At 43.5% G+C, this 26,476-nt stretch overlaps 1 protein-coding gene and 1 long non-coding RNA gene across 2 annotated transcripts; one reads left to right on the top strand and one right to left on the bottom strand.

Annotated features, from left to right (window-relative positions):
• The first annotated feature begins 248 nt into the window (after nt 1-248).
• On the top strand, nt 249-23,230 carry ldlrad2 (low density lipoprotein receptor class A domain containing 2). The gene is made up of 6 exons (XM_085405448.1): nt 249-455; nt 795-887; nt 6,126-6,617; nt 17,862-18,011; nt 18,154-18,294; nt 19,645-23,230. The coding sequence occupies exons 1-6, from the start codon at nt 440-442 to the stop codon at nt 19,923-19,925; spliced, it is 1,173 nt and encodes a 390-aa protein (XP_085261574.1). The 5' UTR covers nt 249-439; the 3' UTR covers nt 19,926-23,230.
• On the bottom strand, nt 22,975-23,663 carry LOC146669029 (uncharacterized). Its single transcript, XR_014911666.1, has 3 exons — nt 23,557-23,663; nt 23,218-23,251; nt 22,975-23,110 (listed from the first exon to the last, which is right to left on the bottom strand). It is a non-coding gene; the product is annotated as an uncharacterized LOC146669029 (long non-coding RNA).
• Between the last annotated feature and the right edge of the window lie 2,813 nt (nt 23,664-26,476).

The following is a 26,476-nucleotide window of genomic DNA, read 5'->3' as shown; positions in this document are numbered from 1 at the left end:
ACCTGATCCACTGTGACACTGGGAGATGTTTGGGAAGAGGGGAGGGGGGGAGATGTCTTGCTGCTGAGAGAGGGATTGGAGGAGGGGGGTGTCATGGTGTCAGGAAGGGGGGGAAGCGAGGGAGGCAGGAGAGTGGGGAGAGGACTCTGTAGTGAAGGTGAGGGTGGGGGGGTTGTGGGCTGGTCAAACCTGTTGAAGAAGTTGTTGAGTTGTAAAGAGCACTACATAAGGACCAGCCCATTTACAACTGGATATAATTACTGTTCCAGTGTGTTTTCTTGTGAAACACATGATTTGTGATTAAATGTTTCTACAGCAGTGTATCTAACGTGTATCTAATGATGTAAGATTTGGTTAAGCACATAACTGTACTGACTTAGCCTTAAACCAGAGAAGCAGCTAAAAGCACCCAAGGAAGAAGGAGAGTTCAGCTAACTAAATGAAGTTTACATCAAGTGAGTGGACCTTTATTTTGAACAAAGACTGTGTGTGTGTGTGTGTGTGTGTGTGTGTGTGTGTGTGTGTGTGTGTGTGTGTGTGTGTGTGTGTGTGTGTGTGTGTGTGTGTGTGGCTGATTGGTTGGGCGTTGTCAAGGAGATGACTGGACACGAGAGGATAAGGTTCAACTCGAATAACAAAGTAACAGAAGAGAGCAGCACACCGCTAAACAGACAGTCACACTCTTGCATGCTGCACTTTCTATTTTGGACAAATGTGACAAATTTAGGTTAAAGTGACTCTGTTAACCTGTGAACTGACTGAACCCTCCTCTGCTTTTCACGTTCGTATCCCAGTTTGGATAATGGAGAGCTGCAATCAGCGGGTGTTCACACTGCTGCTCCTGCTGCGCTGCTTCATGAGTCTCTCCACCTCGTCCATCGACACCAGTAAGTTTTTAACACCCGGATACAACTGTGTGAAATACTCCACAAACTCAACTAAAAGAGGCTTGGTGCACGTGTGTGTGCTGTATTTCTCTGTGCACAACGCTCTGATTGCGCTAAATATGTGAGAGTCAAAGTAACAAAACAAAGACATGCAATCATTTTTAAAATCTCTGTGTGTGTGTTAACAAGGTTTTTCCAAAGACACCAGCAACACATTTCAAATAAACCAGGCCAAGTTTATTTGTTAGTATTTCTACTAATTACTTCAAAAACATGAGAGGCTGAGACGTTCTAGTGCTTCAGTGTGTGCTCAGGCTGTACTGCTGTCCATAAAGTAGAAATCACTGACTAGGCTCAGGAACACTGACCCTGTATATCACACACGTTTTGCCTTCTACATAACTTCTGTTGAACTAAAGGTCTATGAAGACAGTGCCCAACAAAATTCGGCTTGTAATCACAAACAAGTGTCACAGTCCACCGTGTCCATTTCACAGTTTGCCTGTCCAAAGCCTGAAACGTCCCGCATGCAGAAGTTGCATTACTAGAAGGGGGAGATAATATATTTATAATATATATAAGTCGGTAGGAGGGATGGGTACCGTTATCCGGTGCCATCATGGCACCGGTTCTGACATAAACGGTAGTAACCAGACCGAAAAGCAGCGCACATTTCGGTGCTTTATTTCGGTGCTTTTTTTTCCTGAGCTGTGATACACTTCTAGCCAATCATTTTACGTTTCCGAGGATAGTAGGCGGGTCCAGGTACGTACGTTCTTTTAGAGCAGAGCTACAGATTAAAAATGCCCAAGGCGAAGTGATCAAAGTCTGGCTGTACTTCACAGCAAAATATGCAAACTCAGCAGCAACAAGTGCTTTAAGCTGATACTGTGATACTGTCAAAGGAGGTAACACCTCAAATCTGATGAAACACCTGGCGACGCATAGCGTTTTTTTAAAAGCCGAGAAATGCGCCGTATTTGATAGCTTGCTGCGAGACCTCACACCGAGCACATCTACTGCGGGTGTGGTGCCTGTTATCGGACCCGGAGTTAGCAACATCCCCCAAAAACCCGAAGAGGAGAGTCCTGGCCCCTAGCCCTGCCAGTGTAGCAGGAATGATGAGGATGATGATGCAGCAGCAGCCGTTCTTCTCTGCGTGAGTAGCTTAATGTTGTTCGTGTGTAATTTACGTTGAGTAGGCTAACCACGTTATTACATTAATGCATGTAAGGTGAACTAGCAAACATCATCATAGCTACATGCGGCTGTCTTCTTGTTTGATGGCAGATACTCCCTTCACCCTGGCCAAAAAGGCTAAAATGACCAAAGAAAAAGTGGAAAACAGTTAAACATGAGAGGTTTTTGGACAAAGTTGGTGTTTTTTCCATTGTTTAAGCACTGCTTCCAGCCAAGAGTGATACCATATATGCCCTATAGCTGCAGAAAAGGCTAACATTGTTATCTTTTTACAAAAAAACAGCTGAACATGAGAGGTTTTTGGACCAATTTTGTGTTCTCCATTCTTTAAGCACCGGCACCGTTTCAAAAGTACCGATTTGGCACCGGTATCGGATAAAACCTAAACGATACCCATCCCTAGTCGGTAGTGAGATAAACATGTATGATGTACACTCCAGAGTCCTTCATCACTAGAAACAATTAAGCTAGGCTGCTAACATGTATTTGCTTGTAAATGTGTTCTGTGTCTTAATAAATTAATTATTGTACATGAAATATACAGATGGGAGCCAAATTCAAGAGCAAACCTAGACCAGACCTCTAAAGTAAGGAGATGTGATGGCTGATGTTGTTATACCTAAGGGTTTGTCTTACTTATGCTCACACCATATGAGACCAAATATTTTAATTGTGGGAGAAATTTAAAAGGTCAAAGTGGGACATGACCAGTAGCGTGATGGAGAATGACCGAGCTAAGATCCTGTGGGACTTCCAGATACAGAAGAATTGGTTCTTATACAGGACTTTTCTACTCTGAGCACTCTATACAACTCGTTCATTCACCCAATCACGCAAGCTAAGTTGTTAAGTGCTCCCTATCTAACATTCACACTCAGAGAGCAACATGGGAACCACTAACCTTCCAGTTAGTAGCTGACCTGCTCTACCACCTGAGCTACAACCACCCCGGACAAAATGGTGGTGGCTAACCAACCAGACATAGTGGTGGTGGACCAACTGAAGAAGACGGCCGTAGTGATAGATGTAGCAATACTGAATGACGGCAACATCAGGAAGTAGTAACACGAGAAGCTGGAGAAATACCAAGGGCTCTAGAAGATGTGGAGGATGAAGGTAGCAGTGGTGGCAATCGGAGCGCTTGGTGCAGTGACTCCCAAGCAAGGCGAATGGCTCCAGCAGATTACAGGAACAACATCAACAACATTGTCGAAGACCCAAGCTTGCAGCATGAAAAACAAAAGTTTGATGCTGATGCTTTGGTGCCTGCTTCCTGAACTGACACTGGGAGCTGGTTCCACCACAGGTGATGGTTCTGGTTGAAGATTCACTGAACTCAGAGTGCCTCCACACTCACCAGAATTCAGTCTAATAGAAAATATTCAGATTTGGTGGAATGGGAGATTTTGAACACACACAGTGGGATGCCTTCTACATCCGGGTGTCCCCAAACCACCACCCACCTGCTCTTGGATAAAGGACTTCTTGGTCAACAGACCCCAGCCGGTGAAGCTCGGCCCTCACCTCTCTTCCCCTCACACTCTCAGTCCTGAAACTGGGAAAATGGTGTGCATCAAACAACCTGACACTTAACGTCACCAAGACCAAGGAACTCATCCTGCACTTCAGGTGGAACAGAACTGCCTCTGCCCCCCTGCACATCAACGGAGAAAGTGTAGAGCGAGTGGAGTCCTTCAAATTCCTTGGCGTCCACATCTCTGCAGACCTCTCCTGGTCAACTAACACCACGGCGCTAGTCAAGATGGCCCAGCAGCGGCTACACATCCTAAGGGTGCTTGCACAAAAAGTAATCAGTTCTCTGCCTGTCTGTCTCTGTCATCCAGTACTGTACTGTGTATTTATATTTATATTAAGTGTATAGTTAAATTATTGTATAGTCTTTATAATGTGCTAAGGTACCCATGCACTTTTCTAGAGCTGTTTCTAATCTTCTTATACTATGTATAATGACAATAAAGGCTTTCAATTTAATTAAATAGTGTCGCTAACAAAGTGGCCAGTGAGTGTATTTCTGTTGTTTGTATGTGTTCTTGAGTGCTTGTACAGCTTAGGCACTGGACAACTGGTTGTTGACTGGTTGTTGGTTGCTCCAGTCTGCAGGCCAAATATCCTTGAGCAAATTACTAACCCTAAGTTGCTCTCCAAAGCATCCATCAGTGTATGAGTGTGTGTGAATATTACGTAGAGAGAAAAAGTGCATGTTGTCTAAAACACTGAGTGCTCTGGGAGAGTAGAAAAGGACTATATAAGAATGGGTCAAATGACCTTTTTTAACCTCTAGGAACTCATGAAAGCTGCCCAAGAAAAAAAACAATTACTAAACTACAAAGGTTATCAAATCAAATCTAAATATAACCTGTGAGCATTGTGAATAACCCCTCGTCTGTCAGCTCAACAAATAGACTTAATTTACAATACATTTTTGAGAGATGAATTGAATTTTCAACCTGCAAAATTCTTTAGTGAGGCCTCTGTACCTTCTGGTCACCCGTGCATTGGATGTTATCCTCTCCAGGTCTTGTATTTACTTAGGCCATGTGGAGGGGATGAGCTGTTTCCCACCAACAGGGGCTCATGTGCCCTAGGACATTCAAGTTGCCATGGAAACAAAGCTAATAAACTTCAGGGGTGGTCATAAATTTCCTCATTATTTGGCCTGTGGCCCAGAGGGAAGGGGCCATGGGTGACAGTGTGGAGGCTGCCGGAGCCTGCTTTTAGATAAGCTGCGTCTTAGACGTTGGTCCCACGGTAGATTTAGCAGACCAGGTCTACAGTGTTATGATATGTGTGTCCTCCGAGGATCTGCTCTTCAGATGTGGTTTAACTAACTCTGACCTATCAGGCTAAAATGGTCCTGTTCCTTGTCAGCCAGCTATTTTTCTGCCAAGGGTGTTGTTTTGACCTCCTTGGCATTTTAATAATTCTGTAACTCTGTTAAATTAAAACCACATTATGTTATTTTTCATGACTTTTGTTTAAATGGGCTTATTTAGCAAATATTGAATTTTTGGGTGTATGGGATCAAAAGGAAAAAAGTCACGACAACTTCTACCTAGAACCACCATTTAAACCTGTCCTGCATGAATTATGACACCATCAATCAGGATTTGAAAAAAGATTTTTGAGCTTAATTTTTTTTTAATTTACTTTTCAAAGAGTTTTTTTTACAAGTACACTGGCTGACCAGTGGGTGGCAGGGTATGGAGTGACACATCAGTGTGTAGTGATTTATGTGCAAGTATACCATCAACACTGACACAAATACAAGAAAACCACCTATAAATACCTGTCTACTGTAGTGAGCACTGTGTGTGAAAGGGTTAATGTAACACCAGACTGGTTAGCACACATTTTGTGCGCACATTTTGAGTTGAAGATTGATAAAAACATCCCAGAGCTAGCCAGAGATGACTGAAAAACATGGTAGCACCAGAGATACTCTGCATAGACCCAATAAGGAAGAAAAAAAAAACAGAAAAGAAGAAGGAATTCAAATTTTAGTCAAGTGTAAACCAAAAAGCTGGTATCTTGGGTTGGTAATTGTGAACAAAATGGTATTCAGGTGGAAGCCTTCATCTCGTTTGCAAATCCATATCTGTGCTGATGTGCAAACGTTAGTTTCATTTTTTTTTAAAAAGACACTACTGAATTCTTTTGGTTTGTAAGAACATTAAACAATGAAGTCAGAGTTGCACAGTTTACAGAGAATGGGAACGCGAAAATATTCAGCAAGCTGAAATTTGTTGGCTGACGTTACACGACAATAGCTTTAAAATGAAAGGAAGGCAACATAAACTCAAACAACCATAATGGTTCGAAATACTTTAAAATACTGTGAAAAAACAAAAAAAAAAACCAAAAGCAACACAACTCAAAAACACAGAGTGTGTTCAGGTTAGCCCATTTTTAATAAAGAGAAATTGATCAAAGTAACCTTTTAAAAAAATCTGTAACAACCTTGCTTTGACTGTGTAATATGTGGGAAGTTAGTCTCTTGTTTTTTTTCTTCCCTGTCAGTGAATGTGGTAGATTTCTGTGGCCAGACAATCCAAGGTGACGGTATGATCATCAACTCACACCAGGAATCCAAGAAGTACTACTTTGTGATCATGGGGACTGATTGCCACCTGACAATGCAGGCCAGCTCTCCCAAAGACAAGGTCCAGTTCCATTTCCGCTTCTTCCTGGTTTACAGCTTGCTTAGAGTGGCCCCCCTGAGTCCTGCGCCTGTCTTGCCAGAGTCTCTGTCCCCCCACGGTTCTGCCCCTCTCAGCCCCAGATCGCAGTCTACCTCTGGTGAAAACTCAGAAGATCCGTGTCATGCCGGCTCTTACGTTCAGTTCTATGATGGTCGGGACACAACCTCGCCTCTCTTGGGGCCTCCTCTTTGTGGGAAGAGCCCACCCCGACCAGTGCTGTCCACAGGAAACTACCTGACCCTGAGGCTGGTGACCAGGGGGACTCAGCCTCGAGTTGACTTTGTGGGGGACTTCACCTCCTTCAGACTGGGTAAGAAAAACACAGTAAAGGTTATGAAAATGTGTTTGAAAGTCAGTCTTTAGCTAAGAAACAGGAGACCTTTAATCAAACACATACTTTAGGAAAGTTCTGCTTTGTTTTACTTCAAATTCAAATTCAAATTTTATTTGTCACGTACACAGTCATACACAGTACGATATGTAGTGAAATGCTTGGACAACTGCTCGTGACCTAAAGAAAACAAAAAAGGAAAAGGCTATGAATAAGATAGGAAATAAATATGAAAAATTAAAAAGGGTAAATTTAACTAGGAAGGAATAAAATATAAATTAAGGTTAAAAATGAAATAACTGTACAACACAAATTAGAATGAAGGGTAAATTTAACTGGGAAAGAATAAGATAAAATATATAAATTAAAGTTGAAAATAAAATAACTGTACAACAAAATACACAGTATAGAACTATATAAGAATGTATGAAGAAATATAAATAAATATATACACAATAACAGCAGCTGTACAAGTATTAACTGGAAATGAAGAATATAATGTCCAGTGTTGTGCAATCCACATTACTTGAAGGTCAGCTGAAGTTAAAAGCGAAAACCCACAGCGATGACAGAAGAAGCTTATAAGAAACTGGAATAACACGTCTTGTATTTTAATGTAACATTTTATTTTGCAGATACAAAATGTCACTGGAGATTTAACAGGATAGACAGATGCTGCATCATTTAAAGTCAGTGTTAATTTAATTTGAGAAGTAGCGCTGGGGGCTTTTGGCCTACTACTCCTTGCAGAAACTCTCTAAATCCTTTAGGTGTCGTTGCTGCAACTTGGCAACTCAAAACGGGAGCTCTGTCCACAGATTTCCTACAGGACTGAGGTCTGGAGACTGGCTAGGTCACTCCTGCAACTTGTGCAGGTCTGCAGGGTTGTCACTGACAGCTCTTTGATTTTACCCATAGTAGTGCTGAGGTTGGAATGGAGAAAATCGGTTCTGTGAGCAGGTGTGATTTCTTTTTTTTTGCCTGTCCGGTTTGGTTCCTTAGCCATCAGAATTGATATCTGAAAGCCAACAAAGGCACCCAATGGATTTACTTTTCCAAGTGGATCATCACGGCCTTGCCGTTTTAGTCCATTTGATCAACCCTTGTTGTTATTATTTATTTTATTTTATTTTCAGTTGTTACAGACGGGACAGACATGGCTGGGGGATAGGAAAGGAAGAAAGAGAGATGAAGGAACAGAAAAACAGAGGGGAAGAGGGACAGTGAGAAAGTAAACTTAAAAAGAAAAAAAATCTCCCAGATCACCTGTTGAGAGAAAAAAAAGAAAAAAAGAGAAAACAAGCAAAAAAAAGAGAGCAACATAATAAGTGTAAATAACAGTAAATACTAAATATTAAATGTTTTTGTGCAGCACGCAGGACCGACAGCACACAGTGTGCTTTGAGGTAGCAGCCAAGAAAAGTGTAGCTTGTCTGAACACCCGTGTGGATCAGTGCGCTTGTTTTCAAAAGGTTTCTCCATGTAATGATCTGCTAGAGGGTGTAGGGAGCCATAGCCCTGTCCCCCAGGGCATGAAGCATGCATGGAGGAGATCCAGGCCCCAGACATCCAGAGGCTCCAGAGTGCGAGAGCCCAAGGAGGTCCACTTTAAGGGCAACCATGCCACCCTCCTGAGAAGATTTGAGGAGAGCCCCAGACGAGAGAACTCCCAGCAGCCACAGAGCAGAAGCCAGAGGGAGCTGCAGTGGCGTGCCCGCGGGCTCTGCCGGCAGCCAGCTGTGCCAGAGTGAACCGAGCCGTAGGCCCAGAGGCCGGAGGGCCCCCCAATCCCCGGAAGAGGCCCGACCAAGCCATGGGCACCAGGACCCGCCAAGCGGCCACCAGGAGTGAGCCGGTACATACATGCGCGCCCAGCCCTGGACACCACCTAGACCCAGGAGATGTAACCCTTTCCCCTGAGGTGGAGACAAGCATACCGCTCCCGGCTCTGCAGCAGCCGGGAGGCCCTGCATCACAGACCCCAATTGGACGGCCAACTCCTCCTCCCAGCCTCTGCGTCCCAATGGCTAACAGAGAACGGGGGGGTGTGAAGACCCCATACCTCCCTCCTCCCACTCATGTGTAGTGTTGCTGCGTGCTGTTCCCAAGTGCATTTAAAACACGGGAGGGCATGGTGCTGCTGGCAAAGAACAGCAGGTGTCAGCACGGCCCCTCTCGAGAACCCTCAATGTCTACATGCATTTAAAATCAAGAGGCGGCCACCAGCACCAGAGGTGAGGTTCAATACACAGACCGTCCCCAAGCCCCTATATGTGTGTGTTATGAGAGTGTGAGTAATGCGGATGTCTAGGTTGTGGAATAAAATTGAGGCGCAGGCGGCCAGAAGGGGACAGAGGGGACACAGCAGGTGTGATTTCTAGACATGAAGAGCTGAGATCAGGAGTAGCTGTAATTGATTTACTGATTTGTTCCTATGTATGTGCCATTGTAATGTATGGGCACAGCCAGTCTGTGGGCTGATATTTGGTGAAAGAAAAGAGAGAGACTGGTCATTTCTGTTTAAAACTTACAAATTCAACAGGGCATCAGAAGTATTCCCCCCAGTGCACACTGCTGAATAGTGCAAAAGTTCATATTTAAATTCTTAAACAGTGATGTAGATTGTATTCAGAGTAGTTGTAAAAGCAATGAGAAGTCTTTTGTTTTAATATTAGTTGTTGGCAGATCACTGGAAATAGACCAACGTTTTTTAGGGTTTGCCAAGTTTTCCACTCAGGCCTTTTATATAAGTGCTGTTTTGTTTCTTTGGGGATATTTATTTGATATCTCCCTTTGAGGTAGCAGCAAGGGATCAATTCATTATCCCGCCTCACTGTATCTGCAGCTAGACTTTGTGACTCTGTGTCAGCAATACGTGGAGGCTTTACATTTGCAGATTTCTGTTTGCCATACCTCAGGAAGGCCAGAAAGTAATTTCTTCAAATTTGGTAGATATATTCATTCTTGTCCTTACCACATCTTCCATTATAAAATGGACCAGAACCAGAACACAGGGCATCTTTCTTCAGGAGACAACACTTTGATTTCTTGTCAAGCTGAGTTTGTTGTCGTTTGTTCAGGTGTTTATTGTGTCTTTCAGTTTCCACATAACACTGAGTAGAGATGTGAAAACAGATTATTTTGCTCAGTGTACATTGGTGCTGTTTGTGGTAAAAGAACGTCTTCGGTATGGTTTGAAGTTTGAAAAAGTTTTGTGTCTAACATTAGTTTTGTGTCATGCAGCAGACACGTAGATTTATATTTAAAAACAAATCATCTGTATACTTTTGTGCACGTGGCTTAATAAGTTCATCTGCATGTTTTCAGTGGGAGAAACGTTTTGTCATCATCCAAGTGACTTCCTAAACGTAAAGAGCAGTGTGTGAGTGATACACTGTGGCTGTGGTTTCATGGTCAGAGTAAGGTTACACCAGGTGGAGCAGAGAAACATGTGAATTTAGATGATGATGCTGAGATTCATTGACTGAATTCCACCATCACATCAACTTTATACCACCTAGAAAAACAGACAGCATAAACAGTGTGCTGTCAGTGTGGAGGATGGAAATCAGCCAGGACAACTCAGGAAACATCTGCTCACATCTGGTTGATTTAAGTTGTGTACATCCACAAAGAGCAGCAGGTCAGCTGATCACAGCCTGTACACTAAGAAAATCTACTGCAGCTCTTAGTAGAAATTATTGAGAGTTATGATTATTTTCCCCACACTGAGCCACTAAGACCAATTATAGGGTTCCACACCCGCTGAATCCACTTTAACCTCTGACTGTACACATTTTCTGTTTTGTTTTGGGGGGGTTTCAGTTTCACAAAAATAGAAACATCCTCAAAAGAGGGTTTAAATTTATTGATGTCTTTATTATCCAGGTGAGTAAATCCCAAAAAGTTTATTCTGTTCATCTGGACGTAGCATTTTCAGTGGGAGAAATGTTTGCTCATCATCAGGTGACTTCTTCAGTCTCACCTGACTGCAGGTTTCAACCTTATAAACAGGACATTTGCATAATGACTGAAACCAGTACCACTGAAGGAACACTGATCATTAATATGCAAATTCTCATGACTATATATCAACAACCACTGATGTCTGTGAAGGTTCTCAGTCATCCAGGTCATCATAGTCAAAGGAGCTTGCAAAGAAAAGCGTCTGGACTTCTTTAAGTTGCTTGAAGACGTTTCACCTCTCATCCGAGAAGCTTCTTCAGTTCTAAGGTCAAATGGTGGAGAGTCCCAGATATAAACCTAGTTGGAGTTTCCCCCCACAGAGGGACAAAAGGACCCCTGATGATCCTCTAATCGCCTGAGCCAAGGTGTGAAACTGGGTGTGGGTCCCAATCAGCCAGAGTTTCAGGTGAGTTCATTGTGAAACCTGGCCCCACCTTATCAAATCAAATCAAATCAAATCACTTTTATTGTCACATCACATGTGCAGGTACATTGGTACAGCACATGTGAGTGAAATTCTTGTGTGCGAGCTTCAATACAATAACGTAAACAAGCAAGATACAAGAATGGCTACATCTGAAACTAATAAATATACAGTATGTACAATATATAATAGTATATGCATTTCTGGATGTGTATACTAAATATTTTTCTACGTGTGTGTGTGTGTGTGTGTGTGTGTGTGTGTGTGTGTGTGTGTGTGTGTGTGTGTGTGTGTGTACACATATTTTACAAATTAAATAGAGTAAACAATAAATAAAATATATAAAATATACAGAGTTGAATATGTGCAAAACAGTGGCATTACTGTACAGTGTGGAGTGCATAATGTTGAAGTTCCAGTAGTGAAGCTGAGGTGTCTATGACGTGTTCAGCAGTCTGATGGCCTGGTGGAAGAAGCTGTCTCTCAGTCTGCTGGTACGGGACCGGATGCTGCAGAACCTCCTTCCTGATGGAAGCAGTCTGAACAGTTTATGGCTGGGGTGACTGGAGTCCTTGATGATCCTCCCCGCTTTCCTCAGGCACCGCTTCCTGTAGATGTCTTGGAGGGAGGGAAGCTCACCTCCAATTATCCGTTCAGAGCACCGCACTACTCGCTGGAGAGCTTTGCAGTTGTAGGCGGTGCTGTTGCCATACCAGGTGGTGATGCATCCAGTGAGGATGCTCTCAATGGCACAGTGATAGAAGGTCCTGAGGATGCAGGGGCTCATGCCGAATCTTTTCAGTCTCCTGAGAAAGAAGAGGCGCTGCTGCGCCTTCTTCACTGTTTTGTTTGTGTGTACTGACCACGTAAGATCCTCAGCCAGATGTACTCCAAGGAACCGGAAGCTGCTCACTCTCTCCACAGCAGCGCCGTTGATGGTGATGGGGGTGTGTACTTCTCTGCACCTCCGGAAGTCCACTATCAACTCCTTTGTCTTTGCAACGTTGAGGGTGAGATGGTTGTCTTGACACCAGTGGGTCAGGGCGCTGACCTCCTCCCTGTAAGCCGTCTCATCACCGTTGGTGATAAGACCCACCACTGTAGTGTCGTCCACAAACTTCACAATGATGTTGGAGCTGTTAGTGGCTGTGCAGTCGTAGGTGTAGAGTGAGTACAGGAGAGGGCTCAGTACACACCCCTGTGGAGCACCAGTGTTCAGTGTGACGGGGGATGAGGTGATGCTGCCCAGTCTGACCACTTGGCGTCTGTCAGACAGGAAGCTAAGGATCCAGCTGCAGAGGGAGCTGCTCAGTCCTAGATCCTGCAGTTTCCTGTCCAGCTTCGAGGGAACGATGGTATTGAATGCTGAGCTGTAATCTACAAACAGCATCCTCACATACGTGTCTCTCTTCTCCAGGTGTGACAGGGCAGTGTGTAGTGTCAGGGCTATGGCATCATCAGTGGACCTGTTGTGGCGGTATGCAAACTGTAGAGGGTCCAGTGAGTCGGGTAGTGCAGAGCAGATGAAGTCCCTGACCAGCTTCTCGAAGCATTTGCTTACGATGGGGGTCAGGGCTACAGGTCGGCAGTCGTTCAATGAGGACATGGTGGAGGATTTGGGTACAGGGACGATGGTGGCCATTTTGAAGCATGCTGGGACTACAGACAGAGAGAGGGAAAGGTTGAAGATGTGTGTGAACACTCCAGCCAGCTGAGCCGCGCATGACCTGAGGACGCGGCCGGGAATCCCGTCCGGACCAGTAGCTTTGCGTGCGTTCACCTTCCTGAAGCACTTCCGCACATCCTCCTCAGACACAGTGTGCGCACTGACGTCATCCGCGATGCGCACACTGTCCGGTCTCATGGTGTTCGCTGTGTCGAATCTAGCGTAGAATACGTTTAGATCCTCACACAGAGAGGCCGTGGTCTGCGGTGTGCTGGTTTTCCCTCTAAAGTCTGTGATCGTGTTTAGTCCCTGCCACATACTCCGAGGGTTGTCAAACTGTTGCTCCACCCTGTCCCTGTACTCACGTTTGGCTGCTTTGATCGTCTTCCGGAGTTGGTAATGTGCGTGTTTGTAGTCCGATGTGTATCATGCAAATTCCTGAGATCAGATGGCCCTTTAGATGCAGATGGACAGCTGAGTCTTGTCCTGTGGAGGTGGCTTCTCTATGTTGTGCCATGCACTTGTGAAGTTTGCACTTTCCATCTGCATCTAAAGGTCAAAGGTCACTCTTTCGAGGATGCCAATGTTCACATTTTGGACAGAGAGGACAGATGGTTTGAAAGAGGAGTGAAAGAAGCATCTATGTCCACTGTGAGCGACCATCTTTGAACAGAGGCGGGGGTTTACGACACCAACTCTCTGCCATCTATAATCCAGTTTTGAGATCCCTTCCCAGACGCCTTAACGCCCACTCACATCCTGGGCCATCTGACCTCAGGAATTCGCATGATAAGGTGGGGCCAGGTTTCACAATGAACTCACCCGAAACTCTGGCTGATTGGGACCCACACCCAGTTTCACACCTTGGCTCAGGCGATTAGAGGATCATCAGGGGGTCCTTTTGTCCCTCTGTGGGGGGAAACTCCCACTAGGTTTATATCTGGGACTCTCCACCATTTGACCTTAGAACTGAAGAAGCTTCTCGGATGAGAGGTGAAACGTCTTCAAGCAACTTAAAGAAGTCCAGACGCTTTTCTTTGAAAGCTCCTTTGACAACAACCACTGATCAATGATCCTTGAGTCATGATCAGTGACCATGGGAAACCTGGTCATTGATCCACTCTTTGTGGATGTACACGACTTAAATCAATGTGGAAATCAATTTACTGACTGGTGGAATTCAGTCAGTGAATCTTAGCATCATCAGCAAAATTCACATGAATCGCTGCTACACTTGATGTAACCTTACTCTGACCATGAAACTACAGCCATAGTGTATCAGTCACACACTGTTCTTTACTTTAAACCCATCACACTACAACTAACTAACCTGTTTATCCTGCAGAGGATTTTAATGCAGCCTTTGAATAACACACTTAGTTTGACTCAGTTTGTTTTGCAGCATGTTTCTCAATGTGATAAAACATAATGTCACATAGACTTAATATCTGATTAAAAACACGAGGACCTACATGGAAGCTTTAAATTCCCAGTCTATCAAGCAATACTGAGCATCCTTCCCTTTAAATCCAAGCTCTCTTCTTCCTCTCCTGTCCTTCTGTCTTAGTCTTTGGCCATGGAGAAAGACATTACCATATGGCCAGAGGGTGCCTCTCAGCAGCTGCAGGACTGTTTTGACAGGACTAACTGGGATATCTTTGAACATCAGGAATTCAATTCAATTTTATTTACACAGCGCCAAATCACAACAACAGTCGCCACAAGGCACTTTATACTGTAAGGTAGACCCTACAATAATACATAGAGAGAATAACCCAACAATCATATGACCCCCTATGAGCAGCACTTTGGCAACAGTGGGAAGGAAAAACTCCCTTTGACAGGAAGAAACCTCCGGCAGAACCAGGCTCAGAGAGGGGCGGGGCCATCTGCTGTGATTGGTTGGGGTGAGAGAAGGAAGACAGGATAAAGACATGCTGTGGAAGAGAGACAGAGGTTAATAACAGATATGATTCAATGCAGAGAGGTCTGTTAATACATAGTGAGTGAGAAAGGTGACTGGAAAGGAAAAACTCAGTGCATCATGGGAATCCCCAGCAGCCTACGTCTATTGCAGCATAACTAAGGGAGGATTCAGGGTCACCTGGTCCAGCCCTAACTATATGCTTTAGCAAAAAGGAAAGTTTGAAGCCTAATCTTGAAAGTAGAGATAGTGTCTGTCTCCTGAATCCAAACTGGAAGCTGGTTCCACAGAAGAGGGGCCTGAAAACTGAAGGCTCTGCCTCCCATTCTACTTTTAAATACTCTAGGAACAACAAGTAGGCCTGCAGAGCGAGAGCGAAGTGCTCTAATAGGGTGATATGGTACTACAAGGTCATTAAGATAAGATGGGGCCTGATTATTTAAGACCTTGTATGTGAGGAGCAGGATTTTGAATTCTGGATTTAACAGGAAGCCAAAACAGGAGAAATCTGCTCTCTCTTTCTAGTCCCTGTCAGGACTCTTGCTGCAGCATTTTGGATCAGCTGAAGGCTTTTCAGGGAGTTTTTAGGACTTCCTGATAATAATGAATTACAGTCGTCCAGCCTGGAAGTAATAAATGCATGAACTAGTTTTTCAGCGTCACTCTGAGACAGGATATTTCTAACTTTAGAGATGTTGCACAAATGGAAGAACGCAGTCTTACATATTTGTTTAATATGTGCGTTGAAGGACATGTCCTGGTCAAAAATGACTCCAAGGTTCCTCACAGTGTTACTGGAGGCCAAGGTAATGCCATCCAGAGTAAGAATCTGCTTAGATACCATATTTCTAGGCTTTTCAGGGCCGAGTACAATAACCTCAGTTTAATCTGAATTAAGAAGCAGAAAGTTAGCGGCCATCCAGGTCTTTATGTCTTTAAGACATTCCTGCAGTTTAACTGTGTTATCTGGCTTCATGGACAGATAGAGCTGGGTGTCATCTGCATAGCAGTGTAAATGTATGCTATGTCTTCTAATGATGCTGCCTAAGGGAAGCATGTATAATGTAAACAGAATTGGTCCTAGCACTGAACCCTGTGGAACTCCATAATTAACCTCAGTGTGTGAAGAGGACTCTCCATTTACATGCACAAACTGGAGTCTATTAGATAGATATGATACAAACCACTGCAGTGCAGTACCTGTAATACCTACAGCATGTTCTAATCGCTCTAATAGGATATTATGGTCGACAGTATCGAACGCTGCACTGAGGTCTAGCAGGACAAGCACAGAGATGAGTCCACTGTCAGAGGCCATAAGAAGATCATTTGTAACCTTCACTAAAGCTGTTTCTGTGCTGTGATGAGCTCTGAAACCTGACTGAAACTCTTCAAATAAACCTCTGCAGATGATCTGTTAGCTGTTTGACAACTACTCTTTCAAGGATGTTTGATATGAAAGGAAGGTTGGAGATTGGCCTATAATTAGCTAAGACTGCTGGGTCTAGAGATGCTTTTTGAGTAAAGGTTTACTCCATGCTGCCGTAACACACCTGGAGCTATGTGTGGATGCTTTTCATGGATTACTGCTAAGCTTTTAACACCATTCTTCCACACAAACTGGTGGTTAAGCTACAGGACCTGGGGCTTCCATACAGCACCTGCATGTGGCTCAACAGCTTCCTCTCAGGCTGTAGACAGAGAGTGAGAGTTGGCCATCACACATCCTCAGCCCTGAGCCTCAGCACTGGCTCACAGAGACTGCTGGTGTCCTTCTACAGAGCCACCAACAGACACAGACCTATTGCATATGCATCTGGTACACTAGCTGCACCGTGGCTCAGAGAAAAGCACTCCAAAGGATCATTAACACCACCCAAAGGATCACTAGCTGCCCTCTCCCCACACTGGAAGATCTACACAATACCCACCGTCTTAAAAAAGCTGCTGCTACTAAAAAATGTCCATCACGCCACTCTTGAATTGATCTATGCGCTGACTGAAGCATGTATGTGGGAATGTATGTGAATGTGTGCTCATACTACTTTTATTAGCACTTTAAGTGTTTTATTTATTGATTTTATTGAATTTTATTGTTTTATTTATACTTTCACATTTTTATTTTTTATGCACTGATCGGGGACCACTTATAATGTGGTTGTACCTGTGACAATGACAATAAAGACATTCTGATTCTGATCTTTGAGTGAAGTTAGCTCTCTTTCATTTCTCTCCCTGTCAAATATGGCAGCTGGACCTTTAGCTGCAACACACTGAGGCTATGTCCACACATCATTTTCTCTCCATTTTGGCCTCCCACACTGAGACAGCGTTTTCCTCAAGGGAAAAACGCAGCGTTTTGAAAACGCTCTCGAAAACGCTGCCCCGGCGCAGTGTGGACACTAGAAAGCGCAGACTTTCTAAAACGATGACACATTTTAGTCATGTGATGCAGTCATGTGACCACTTAAAAAAAGATAGTGGAGTGCATTACAGCAGTTGTTTTGATTGCTCTCAATTTTGACAGCCCTAAAAAAGATTATTATCAGTTTGTACATGCTCCAGATAGCTTTACTTCAAATTCTTTCATTCCTACTCGCTTTTGCACCTGTGGACGCACAACTCTGTGAAAATGACTGAAAACGCTAGTGTGGACGCGGAGCGTTTTCAGACGAAAACGCCGTTTTCAAATCTATCTAGGCTAGTGTGAACGTAGCCTGAGAGACAAACTGCACACACACAGTTTGTGTTTGTTGAGTTGATAGAAACGCTGTGTTAGAAATTACCTCACACTTAAAAAGTATTACTCTCTTTATGTTGGCTCCTCTTCTGTAGGGCTAGCTAGATGCTGAAGTACCACAGCTTACAGACAGTTGCAGTCGTTCTAGTGCTGTGGCATAAACCAAACAAATTTGGCAAAATTCTAATCGGTTTGATGTTTGACGCATTCAACTCAAATCCATCAAACCAAAAGTAACAAGCCTGTCAGGGAGTAAAAGTAAAAAGCAGTCAGGAAATAAACTTCTCAAGTAAAGTACAGATACATGTTCTTAGGTAGAGTAAGGAAGTATTTGTACTTCGTACTTCCCACCTCTGACCGTACCTACCATACCTATTTTCTGTACAAGGTAGAAATCCATTGCATGCACTGAATGTGTGTGTCAGTATTCAGTGGCAGTAGTCTACCCACTACCAAAGTAATCCCTCTTTTTCACTTTCTTTGTTGTCTTCTTCTTCCTTCAGGTTTTAATCAATCAGATTGCAGCAATGAGCCTTACTTCACTTGCAGGAATGGAAAGTGCATCCCTCTGAGTTTGGTGTGTGATGAAAAAGGCATTGATAACTGTGGGGATGGAAGTGACCTGGAGGAAAACCTCACCACAGGCTGCAAAGGTCAGTTAGGCTGATACTTACTTAATTAGGAAATTTGAGGATTTTGGAATACTGTAAACAGTTTAAGAAATGTATTGTAAAGCTTACCAGTGAAACACCATTTGTAATATTTAATAGCTGACCCAAATCTGTCCTTCTTCAGAAGGTCAAATTTTACCTCCTGAACCTTCACCAGCAATAGCAACCCCTCCTCATCCCTTTCTGAGTCCACCCACTGTGCCCTTCCTGACACGTATGAACTGTGGTGCGCCGATTGGTCCTCCCAATCCTGAGTCGGTAGCAGGTACGTAAACTTGCAAAGACAGTGCTTACACCCTGCAGTCAGTTGGCTGCTAAATAACAAAATTCAGTTGCACTCAAGAGTAGTCCAGTAAAATTTCTTCAGTCATTGTTTCCCAGAAGATCATTATCAGATGTGATGTGGCCAGTAGGGGTGACTGTGGAGGTGTCAGACTGTTTGAAAGCCTCGTTACAATTCTGGCACAATTGCTTTAAATGCTGCAGCTTTTACAAAGCCTCGCTTTGCCCAGCGCTACAGAGCTCTATCTAGAGGAGCAGACTGCTTGCTTTCAGTGGTCAGAATTTCATTCATGTGCTTAATTTATTGTGGAGAAGTAAGTTATAGCAAATATCTACAGAGCAACATAATCATAGTCAAAGTGACCATTCAGTTGAAATAGTGGAGGGTTTTTTTAAAATATATTTTGGCCCTTTGTTCATATTCAGATATACTTTTAAGGAACTCTCTGCAGCAGGAACATAAAGAGAGGCTCTGAAGTGCTGATGGATGGTCAGGCAATCTGTGGTTTATGACTTTTTGTCACCGTTTGTTTGGTAGAGAACTCAATCGCAGGACTCAGAAGCTTAGGGAGAAGATGAAGGGTTTATTTGTGATATTGCACCAGGTGAAGATATATAAATATATACAATGGGATAAGAAAACACAGGGCTCGAGGGAGTCCAAGGCTGAGGGAAAGGTCTGAGGCAGGCACCAACATTAGTTCTTCTTTACTCCGTCCGTGACTCACTCAAGCAGTCTGATCTAAAACGCTCACCGTCACTCACACACATCCACAGAGTTCAAAGCGACAGGGGACACAGGCAGGGGATCTGGGAAGCCTGTACACTGGGGAAAATACGTCAGGGAGAAACTCTGAGAAATCTCAAGGAAAAGATGCTCAAGTGGCTGGGCTACACTGACACTATTCAGTACAACGATCCAGCGAGGAAGCAGTCGCCTGCCATCTTAAGTAGTCTGCCAGGTAATCACTCACAATGAGAAGCCAGAGTAGGATTAGCATGAATGAGCAACAGGTGTGCGTTGAAGGTGGGTGCAGAGGTGGGGGAGCAAGGTCCAGCTCTGCCCTGGTGGGAGAGGCGAAGGCAAAAAGAAACACACCACACCGGATCCTGAGATTCGTGACACTTTTTTTTATGAATGGATGATCAATGGGCAGGACATTTCCAAGTCCATGGACCCTGTTGGGTATCACTGAATTGTTGACTATTGTTTTTTTGTGAGGTGGAGCTTCCCCACCACACACATAAATGAATGTACTTTTTCACTGCTGCTGTTTATTTAATTATGACTGTCATTTCCGATACAAATAACTATACTTTGTTTTAACTCTAGACTCCCCTGCCTCTTTGTCCCTGTTGGTTCTCTACATCATCATGGGCATGGTGACAGGTGGCATAGTGCTCTGCTGGTGCTTCTGGTCACCTGGCTGCTTCATGTGGCGAGTTAGCGCCTGTCGCTTCTTACCCTGCTGCAACTCAGCCTGTGCCTCATGCCAGTTGTGCACTCACAGCTGTATCCGCAATAAGGAGCACCGACCGGGAAAAGTCACTCCACACACACATGCCAGTGGCACACCGATGGGGACCGCGGTGGTTACTACAGCAGGTGTGTAAAGCAGCAGGACTGTCCAACAGGTCACGATTGGTACACAGAGATATGGCATGGACATGAATCATGAAGGCTGAGTGGTGTGTGACGATGTGTGAGACTCTGGCATGGACAGATCTGATGGAGTCGATTAAATGTGTTTTAAATGTAATCACACAGGTGGTGTTGTTTATGTTACTATGAGAAGATAAAGCAGGATAGAATTTATATCTGCAATTTAGTATGAAAGTATGTGATCAGTGTTTAGTCATATACATGCTATTTTCACTCTGTCTTTGAAGTAACTGTTTAGTCATGCTGTGAAAATATACCACATGTCCACAAAGTATGCTGAGGTCATATACTGAAGAAACAGCAGTGGAGTGGCCCACCTGGTGACAACAGCTGTTTGTCCCTTTGAAAAATTCACTTTTCACTCTCCATGCTGACATACTGTGGGGGAACATAACTAATCCATCCCCTGATAAATTTGTAATGTTTCTCAGTTCCAAAGAAATGAACAGTCTCTAATAAAACCCAGAAAACCACATAACAAACGCTATAAATTGATTTGGATTTCATTAAGTGAAATTCGTGGTGAACCTGTCCAATGCAGCCAGAATACTGCTTCCCACAGATTGGTTGTGTGCCCATGTACCACACAGATCCTAATCAGTCAATGAATTAATCAATCAGAGACTGCTAACCTCAACTCATTATTTGTATAAAGCACTTCTGTCTGCAGAACCAGTTCCTTCATTCCGACCTATCGACCACAAAGGGTAAGACCAAATAGCTGATAAAGGAAGTCAGGGACACAATTGTAGACCTGCACAAGGCTTGAATGGCCTATAAAACCATCAGCAAGTACTAAGTCCTGTTTCTCTTGGGAATCAAATAAGGAAAATTGTGTTCGTTAAGTTAGTTCTTTGATGTAACAATGCTTCTTGGCAATAAATCTAATAACTCTAAAAGGCTGTGTGTATGATGCCACATTTTTAAGGAAACAGCATTTGTATTTGTGTTGTCTCTTTATTTTGAACATGTTAAAATAGTATAACAACATCAACAACAGAGAAAAAGGAGACAAACAAACAAAGAAAAACAAAAGCAAAACAAAACAATAATAATTAGAAATTATAAATAATATGTTTAAAAAGCAGCTGGAAGAAGTGTAAGCTTATTTAATCCCACCCCTTCTCCCTCCTTTAGTAACTAATAGGCTACACCTTTTCTCCCTGTCCATTGTAAATTCTTCCGTACAATTTGTTACATGTATTTGCTTTTATAACTGTAGTAACACGTCAAAAGGCTACTTTTACATTTACAGATATATTACTTATGTAAACATACTTGTGCACCCACACATACACATCCCTGTTGTGAAACTAATGGGGGAGAACACCAGATCAGAGCCTTTCCTCCTCCCTGCACTTTGCAAAAACCATAGTTTTGAACCTCTGTTTAAACTGAGTCATGCTTCAGTTCTTCACTCAGTCTGTTCCACAGCTTTATTCCACACACAGAGATGCAAAAGCCTTTAAGTGTTGTTTGAACACAGGGATGTTTTACATTTATTTCCCCCCCTAACTGTATCCCTCTACTCTTTTAGAAAACATTTTGAGAATATTGTCAGGAAGTGGGCTGTTTATTGCTTTATATATAATTTGTACAGTGAGAAAATGAACCGGATCAGTGAATTCTATAACCAGTATTATGGATTATCCTTATGGCCCTTTTTGCAAAATGAATATTGATGATAGCAAAAACTTAAAAGCACCAAACAGCTTATTCAGCTATTGTCTCCTATTTGGTCTCTTTTCATTGGTCTGGATGGTTGAAGTCTGAAAAGAAAAAAAGAGACTCCACGTGCTCCCAGTACCTGCGTTTGGTATCTCTCATCGCACGCTGCATGCCATATGAGCCGCTCAAATCGCCAGTGGTGAGACCCACGTTGTAGGAGGCGGTCCTGGCGTTCATTGCAGTGCGGATCGATCTGTCCACCCACGGTTTCTGGTTCGGGAATGTGGTGACTCTCGCAGTGGGGATAATCTCCTCCGCTAGCATATTGACGAAGCATACTGCTACTTCCGTAAACTCGTTGATGTCGACTGGGGCATGCTCTGAACATGTCCCAGTCGACATTGTTGAGTGCGTCCTGCAGCGTAGCTTCTGATTGGGCAGACCAACGTTTCACCTCCCTCGTGGTTACTTCTTCCCTCCGTATGTTTTGTTTATACTGGGGAATGAGGAGGATGGCGTTCAAAACGTTCCAGTGCAAATGCCCCTGACAGTGAAGGGCAGTCACGGCAGGCCTCCAGCAGCCCTCTGACACTGGAGAATGGCTCTGTGCAGTCTGTTCAGGATTGTCTGGATAGAGAGCCATCGGCCACATCATCCTGGAAGCCCTGATTACCAATTTGAAGATTGGCTATGGTTCCTAAATGCTGATAGGTGTGGAAATGGGATTCTTATGTTGTTGTCTTCTTTGGACACCAGGGGCCCGTTCTTCGTACCTCGCTAAGTAGGTTAGCCGGATTAGATTGTTGACGATTTCGCGTGATCCTGGATCAGTCGGTTCCCCGAAGCTCATCCGGGACTTGCTGTCATAGCAACAGAGCCGTAAGCGTAAACCTGCTCGGGAGCAGGTTTACTTTATGTAAACAGGATTAGATCGCGGCCACGCAGGTATGTCCGCGTCATCATACGAAAGCAACAGCGATATTCCACCACTGTTTCACCATAAATAAATAACATCAATGTAACTAAAGACAATGCAGCACCTGATCCATTTATTGATTTCACACAGGTCATTTCCTAAAAAAGGGAAATGTACTATTAACATTCTATTACATGTATGTGATTATTACAGATTCAATTCATATTTCAGAGTAGCAATTGTAAATTACTTCGTGTAATCAAGATGAGAGACCACGGCTATAAAAGCGAAGGTGGATTTGGGAAGTCTGTCGCAGCCATGTCCTGTCCGTATACGCGAGCCACCCATTGTGGAAGGTGCAAGATTGATAAGGAGAGTCCTCAGAATCCAGCGTATATTGCGGGATAGACAGGATCCTTTAGCTCAGCGCGACAGTGTGCTCATAGAGAGATATCGATTTTCCCGTGAGGGTATTATTCACTTAACCAACTTGTTGACGAGGGGGTGCAGGACCACCACCTGTCTTTTTTTCCTCTGCCCTTTTCTTGGTTGCTGTTATAAACAAACAGATTATTCCAGGGTCTCTTTCCAAGAGACTAAAAGCAATATAAGTGATAAATATTACCATTCTGTAGGATATTCTTATATTTCACTTTTACCTGTTCCCATGTTCTAGTGGGTCCTGTCGTGGCTCTAATGTGAAAGAGGATAAAATATAACATATTATAATATAATGTAATATAATATTGGATAATATAGTGTAATATAATAAATCTACCCTACCGCCTACTGGTGTTGGCCAGAGGGGCCGATGGCGCGATATGGCAGCCTGGCTTCTGTCAGTCTGCCCCAGGGCAGCTGTGGCTACAACTGTAGCTGCCTCCACCAGTGTGTGAATGTGAGAGTGACTGAATAGTGGCATTGTAAAGCGCTTTGGGTGCCTTGAAAAGCGCTATATCAATCCACTCCATTATTATTGTTATTATTAAATTACTTACGAGTTTAATTTGTCAGCAACTTTCTGCCAGCCCTCGCTCCTTGCTTTTGCAGCCTTTGCAGTGTTCCCTTGCGTTCTGATTAAACTCTGAAACTCCTGAAATCCCTCACTCAAGAGTTCTTGCTCTGCTGCCGAAAAATACCGAGCCGAGCGCGCTCCGTCGACATTTTCGCCGACCAATCAGAGGGTTGCCGATCAATGTTTCTACTATCGATGCGTGGCCCCTTTTACGACACCCAGTGATGTCACATTACTGCGTCCAGCTGTACTAATCGTCAACAGCAGGTCTGTTCGGGGAACCGGATTAGCGAGCTCACGGTTAGCGCGATGATTTGATCTTGGATGTGTCATTTGATCTTGGATGTAGTAAGCGACGTACGAAGAACGGGCCCCAGGGCCCTATTTCAGGAAGCCGGTTTAGAAAACTCAGAGTGAAAAACGATACTCAGGGTTGAGTAACCCCGAACTGTCCAACTCGGAATATTCGGTTTCAGAAAGGCTGATAACAATTAGTTCAGTCAACGCGGAGTTGCTTTAACCCCAAGTGAAGCGCGCGCACGAGGATACATAAAGCCCTGATTAGTGGAGCACAGAGTAAGCGAGTCACCATGGAGACGGAGGGAAAGAAGGCGCGGTCAATGTATTTCACAGCGCTTGAGGCCGAAATTCTGATGGCAGCATATGCCGATAACATGCAAATTTTGAGGAAAAAAAGTAACACAGGCTCAGCTGCAAAAGAAAGGGAGCATGCATGGCAAAATATAGCCGACAGAGTCAATGCGTGAGTGTTAATTTAAACATTGATCTAGGGATTTCCACCCATTCAACACGTTATTTTATTATATTTTATTTTTTATTTTATACATTTTATTTTGTGACGTGATGTGAGCGCAGGTGCAACCCAACAGGCCCCAAATGTTCCTGGCAGCAAGTAAAGATGAAATATAAAAATATAGTCCAAACAGGTAAGGTGTAATTGTATTATGAGCCATAGTGCTTGATCTGTTTGTCCGATGTAAATCAATTGCAGTTAGAGGCTACATTAATTTCCCCTCTGTAAGCACTTATTGAAATTATCTGAGCACATTACAAGTACATATTTGCTTACTCTGTATGCTCAAATGTGACCTGTTATAGCCAACAGAAAAAAAGCGGAGGCCCGAAAAACAGGTGGAGGTCCTCCACCACCACCACTCACAGAGGCTGAGCAGTTGGCTTCCACATTTGTGATAATGTTGGCAGCATCACATATGATCTTCACAGTGCAGAGAACACAAATTAGCATCCATTACTATAATGAAATAATTTGTTAGTTTGAAATGCTACAGGGAACTATGTACCTGTACATTAATGCTGTGGAAAGACTTCCTGTTCACATAGTCTCCTTCATTTACTGAAGGAGCAATGATTGGAATGTGAGTGCCATCTATACAGCCAATCACGCCTGGGAACCGTGAAAATAAATGTAAAATTTAAGTAGTAGTTCAAGTATCACCACATCATGAATTAAGTTTCGTTCATCCTGATACCTGCAATTTTGTGGCATCCCTCTTTGATAAATCTTGTGGGTCTATGACCGGGGAACACCACAAACGAGTACAGGAGACGTTTCAGTGCAACTGTAACATTCCTGACTGCCCGACAGACGGTAGCCTTGGAAACGTGCTCAGCGTCACCAATATTATACAGAAAGCTCCCGTTTGCAAAAAACCGAAGTGCGATACAAATAATATGTACAGAGAGGATGTCTGCGATGTGTCACATGAGCAATATTAGGCCTGAGGATGTTATTCAAATAAATTATAGATTGTGCTGAAAAACGGTAACGTTCACACAGGAAATCATCAGGAAATGATAAAATGTCCAAACGCGCTCTAATCACTCTCTCCCGGCGGAGAGCTCTGCGGAGAATTTGGGCTTCAACATCTACTGGCTCTTCAAGGAAGGAGCACGCCATGTCTGACACTTCCTACAGTCAGGTTTCTGACAAAGAGGCGGAGAAGGTCAGGGTTAGTTGAAGTAAACCTGCTAGGGGGCAGGTTAGCTTCACGGAGTGTGTCGTCATAGTAACTCACTCAGAATTAATCTAAACTCGCTTTGTGAAACCGAAAACCCAGAGTTTCCGTTAACTCAGGGTATACTTACTCAGAGTTTGCACTAAACCGGCTTCCTGAAATAGGGCCCTGCTTCACAGTCTGTCTCTGACATCCCCCATTATATGGAAGTTGAACTTCATTTTGGAGATGGTTCTAGGGATCATTCCAAATAATGCTGCAATTTGGTTTTGTGGAACACCAGCTTGAACTTGTCCAATGACAGGGCCCTATCCAGTCAAAGATGGGACAGACGGACAAACACCAGCTGACCACTTTAGCAGGGTTCATGTTTGAATGCTGCAGGCATCAATCAGGCACCTGACTGTCAGCACCTGTGATACCAGCAGCTCAAAACAAGGCTCATTAGCAGAATAGGTTGTTTGGGATTGACAGGGAAGATTTGTAAGTTTTGCATGAGTGTGACCCACATACTTAACTCTGCTGCTGCTCAAACCATAAATGCGTTTTCCTTACAAATGTGGCACCTTTTAAGGGAAAAGGGGCTTTTCCCAGATTAAATGCAAATAAGCATTGTTCAAACAAACTATGATTAAGTGACCCTGACCAGATGATGTTTTGGCCTTTCTCTCTCTGACTTGCTTGTTTACCTTTGTCTGTATGTTTAAAACTTTATATAAAGTAGAGGCTAGAAGGACTTTGTTTGGTCTAAAACTTAAAGGCAAGAATTTATTATTCATTTGCTAATAAAAGATGTTGTTGGTAACTTACTTATATTTATTTCATCTGGTTCCAGTTTCCATACATAACATGTATGTGTGACGAGGTGCAGCTAGACTGTACAATACAGGAGGTATGTAACCGAAA

The sequence above is a fragment of the Rhamphochromis longiceps genome, linkage group LG5, assembly GCF_057381845.1.
Source record: "Rhamphochromis longiceps isolate RC_006_pf linkage group LG5, R_longiceps_female_GT1.1, whole genome shotgun sequence".
In the NCBI taxonomy this organism is placed as follows: Eukaryota; Metazoa; Chordata; class Actinopteri; order Cichliformes; family Cichlidae; genus Rhamphochromis; species Rhamphochromis longiceps.
The sequence above is the reverse complement of the archived record's forward strand: the minus strand, read 5'-3'. Positions and strand labels throughout refer to the sequence as shown.

Coding starts and splice junctions, on each gene's coding strand:
- ldlrad2 (XM_085405448.1), top strand. Junction 888..6,125: donor CACCTCGTCCATCGACACCA/GTAAGTTTTTAA, acceptor CTTCCCTGTCAG/TGAATGTGGTAGATTTCTGT. Junction 18,295..19,644: donor CAATCCTGAGTCGGTAGCAG/GTACGTAAACTT, acceptor TTTTAACTCTAG/ACTCCCCTGCCTCTTTGTCC.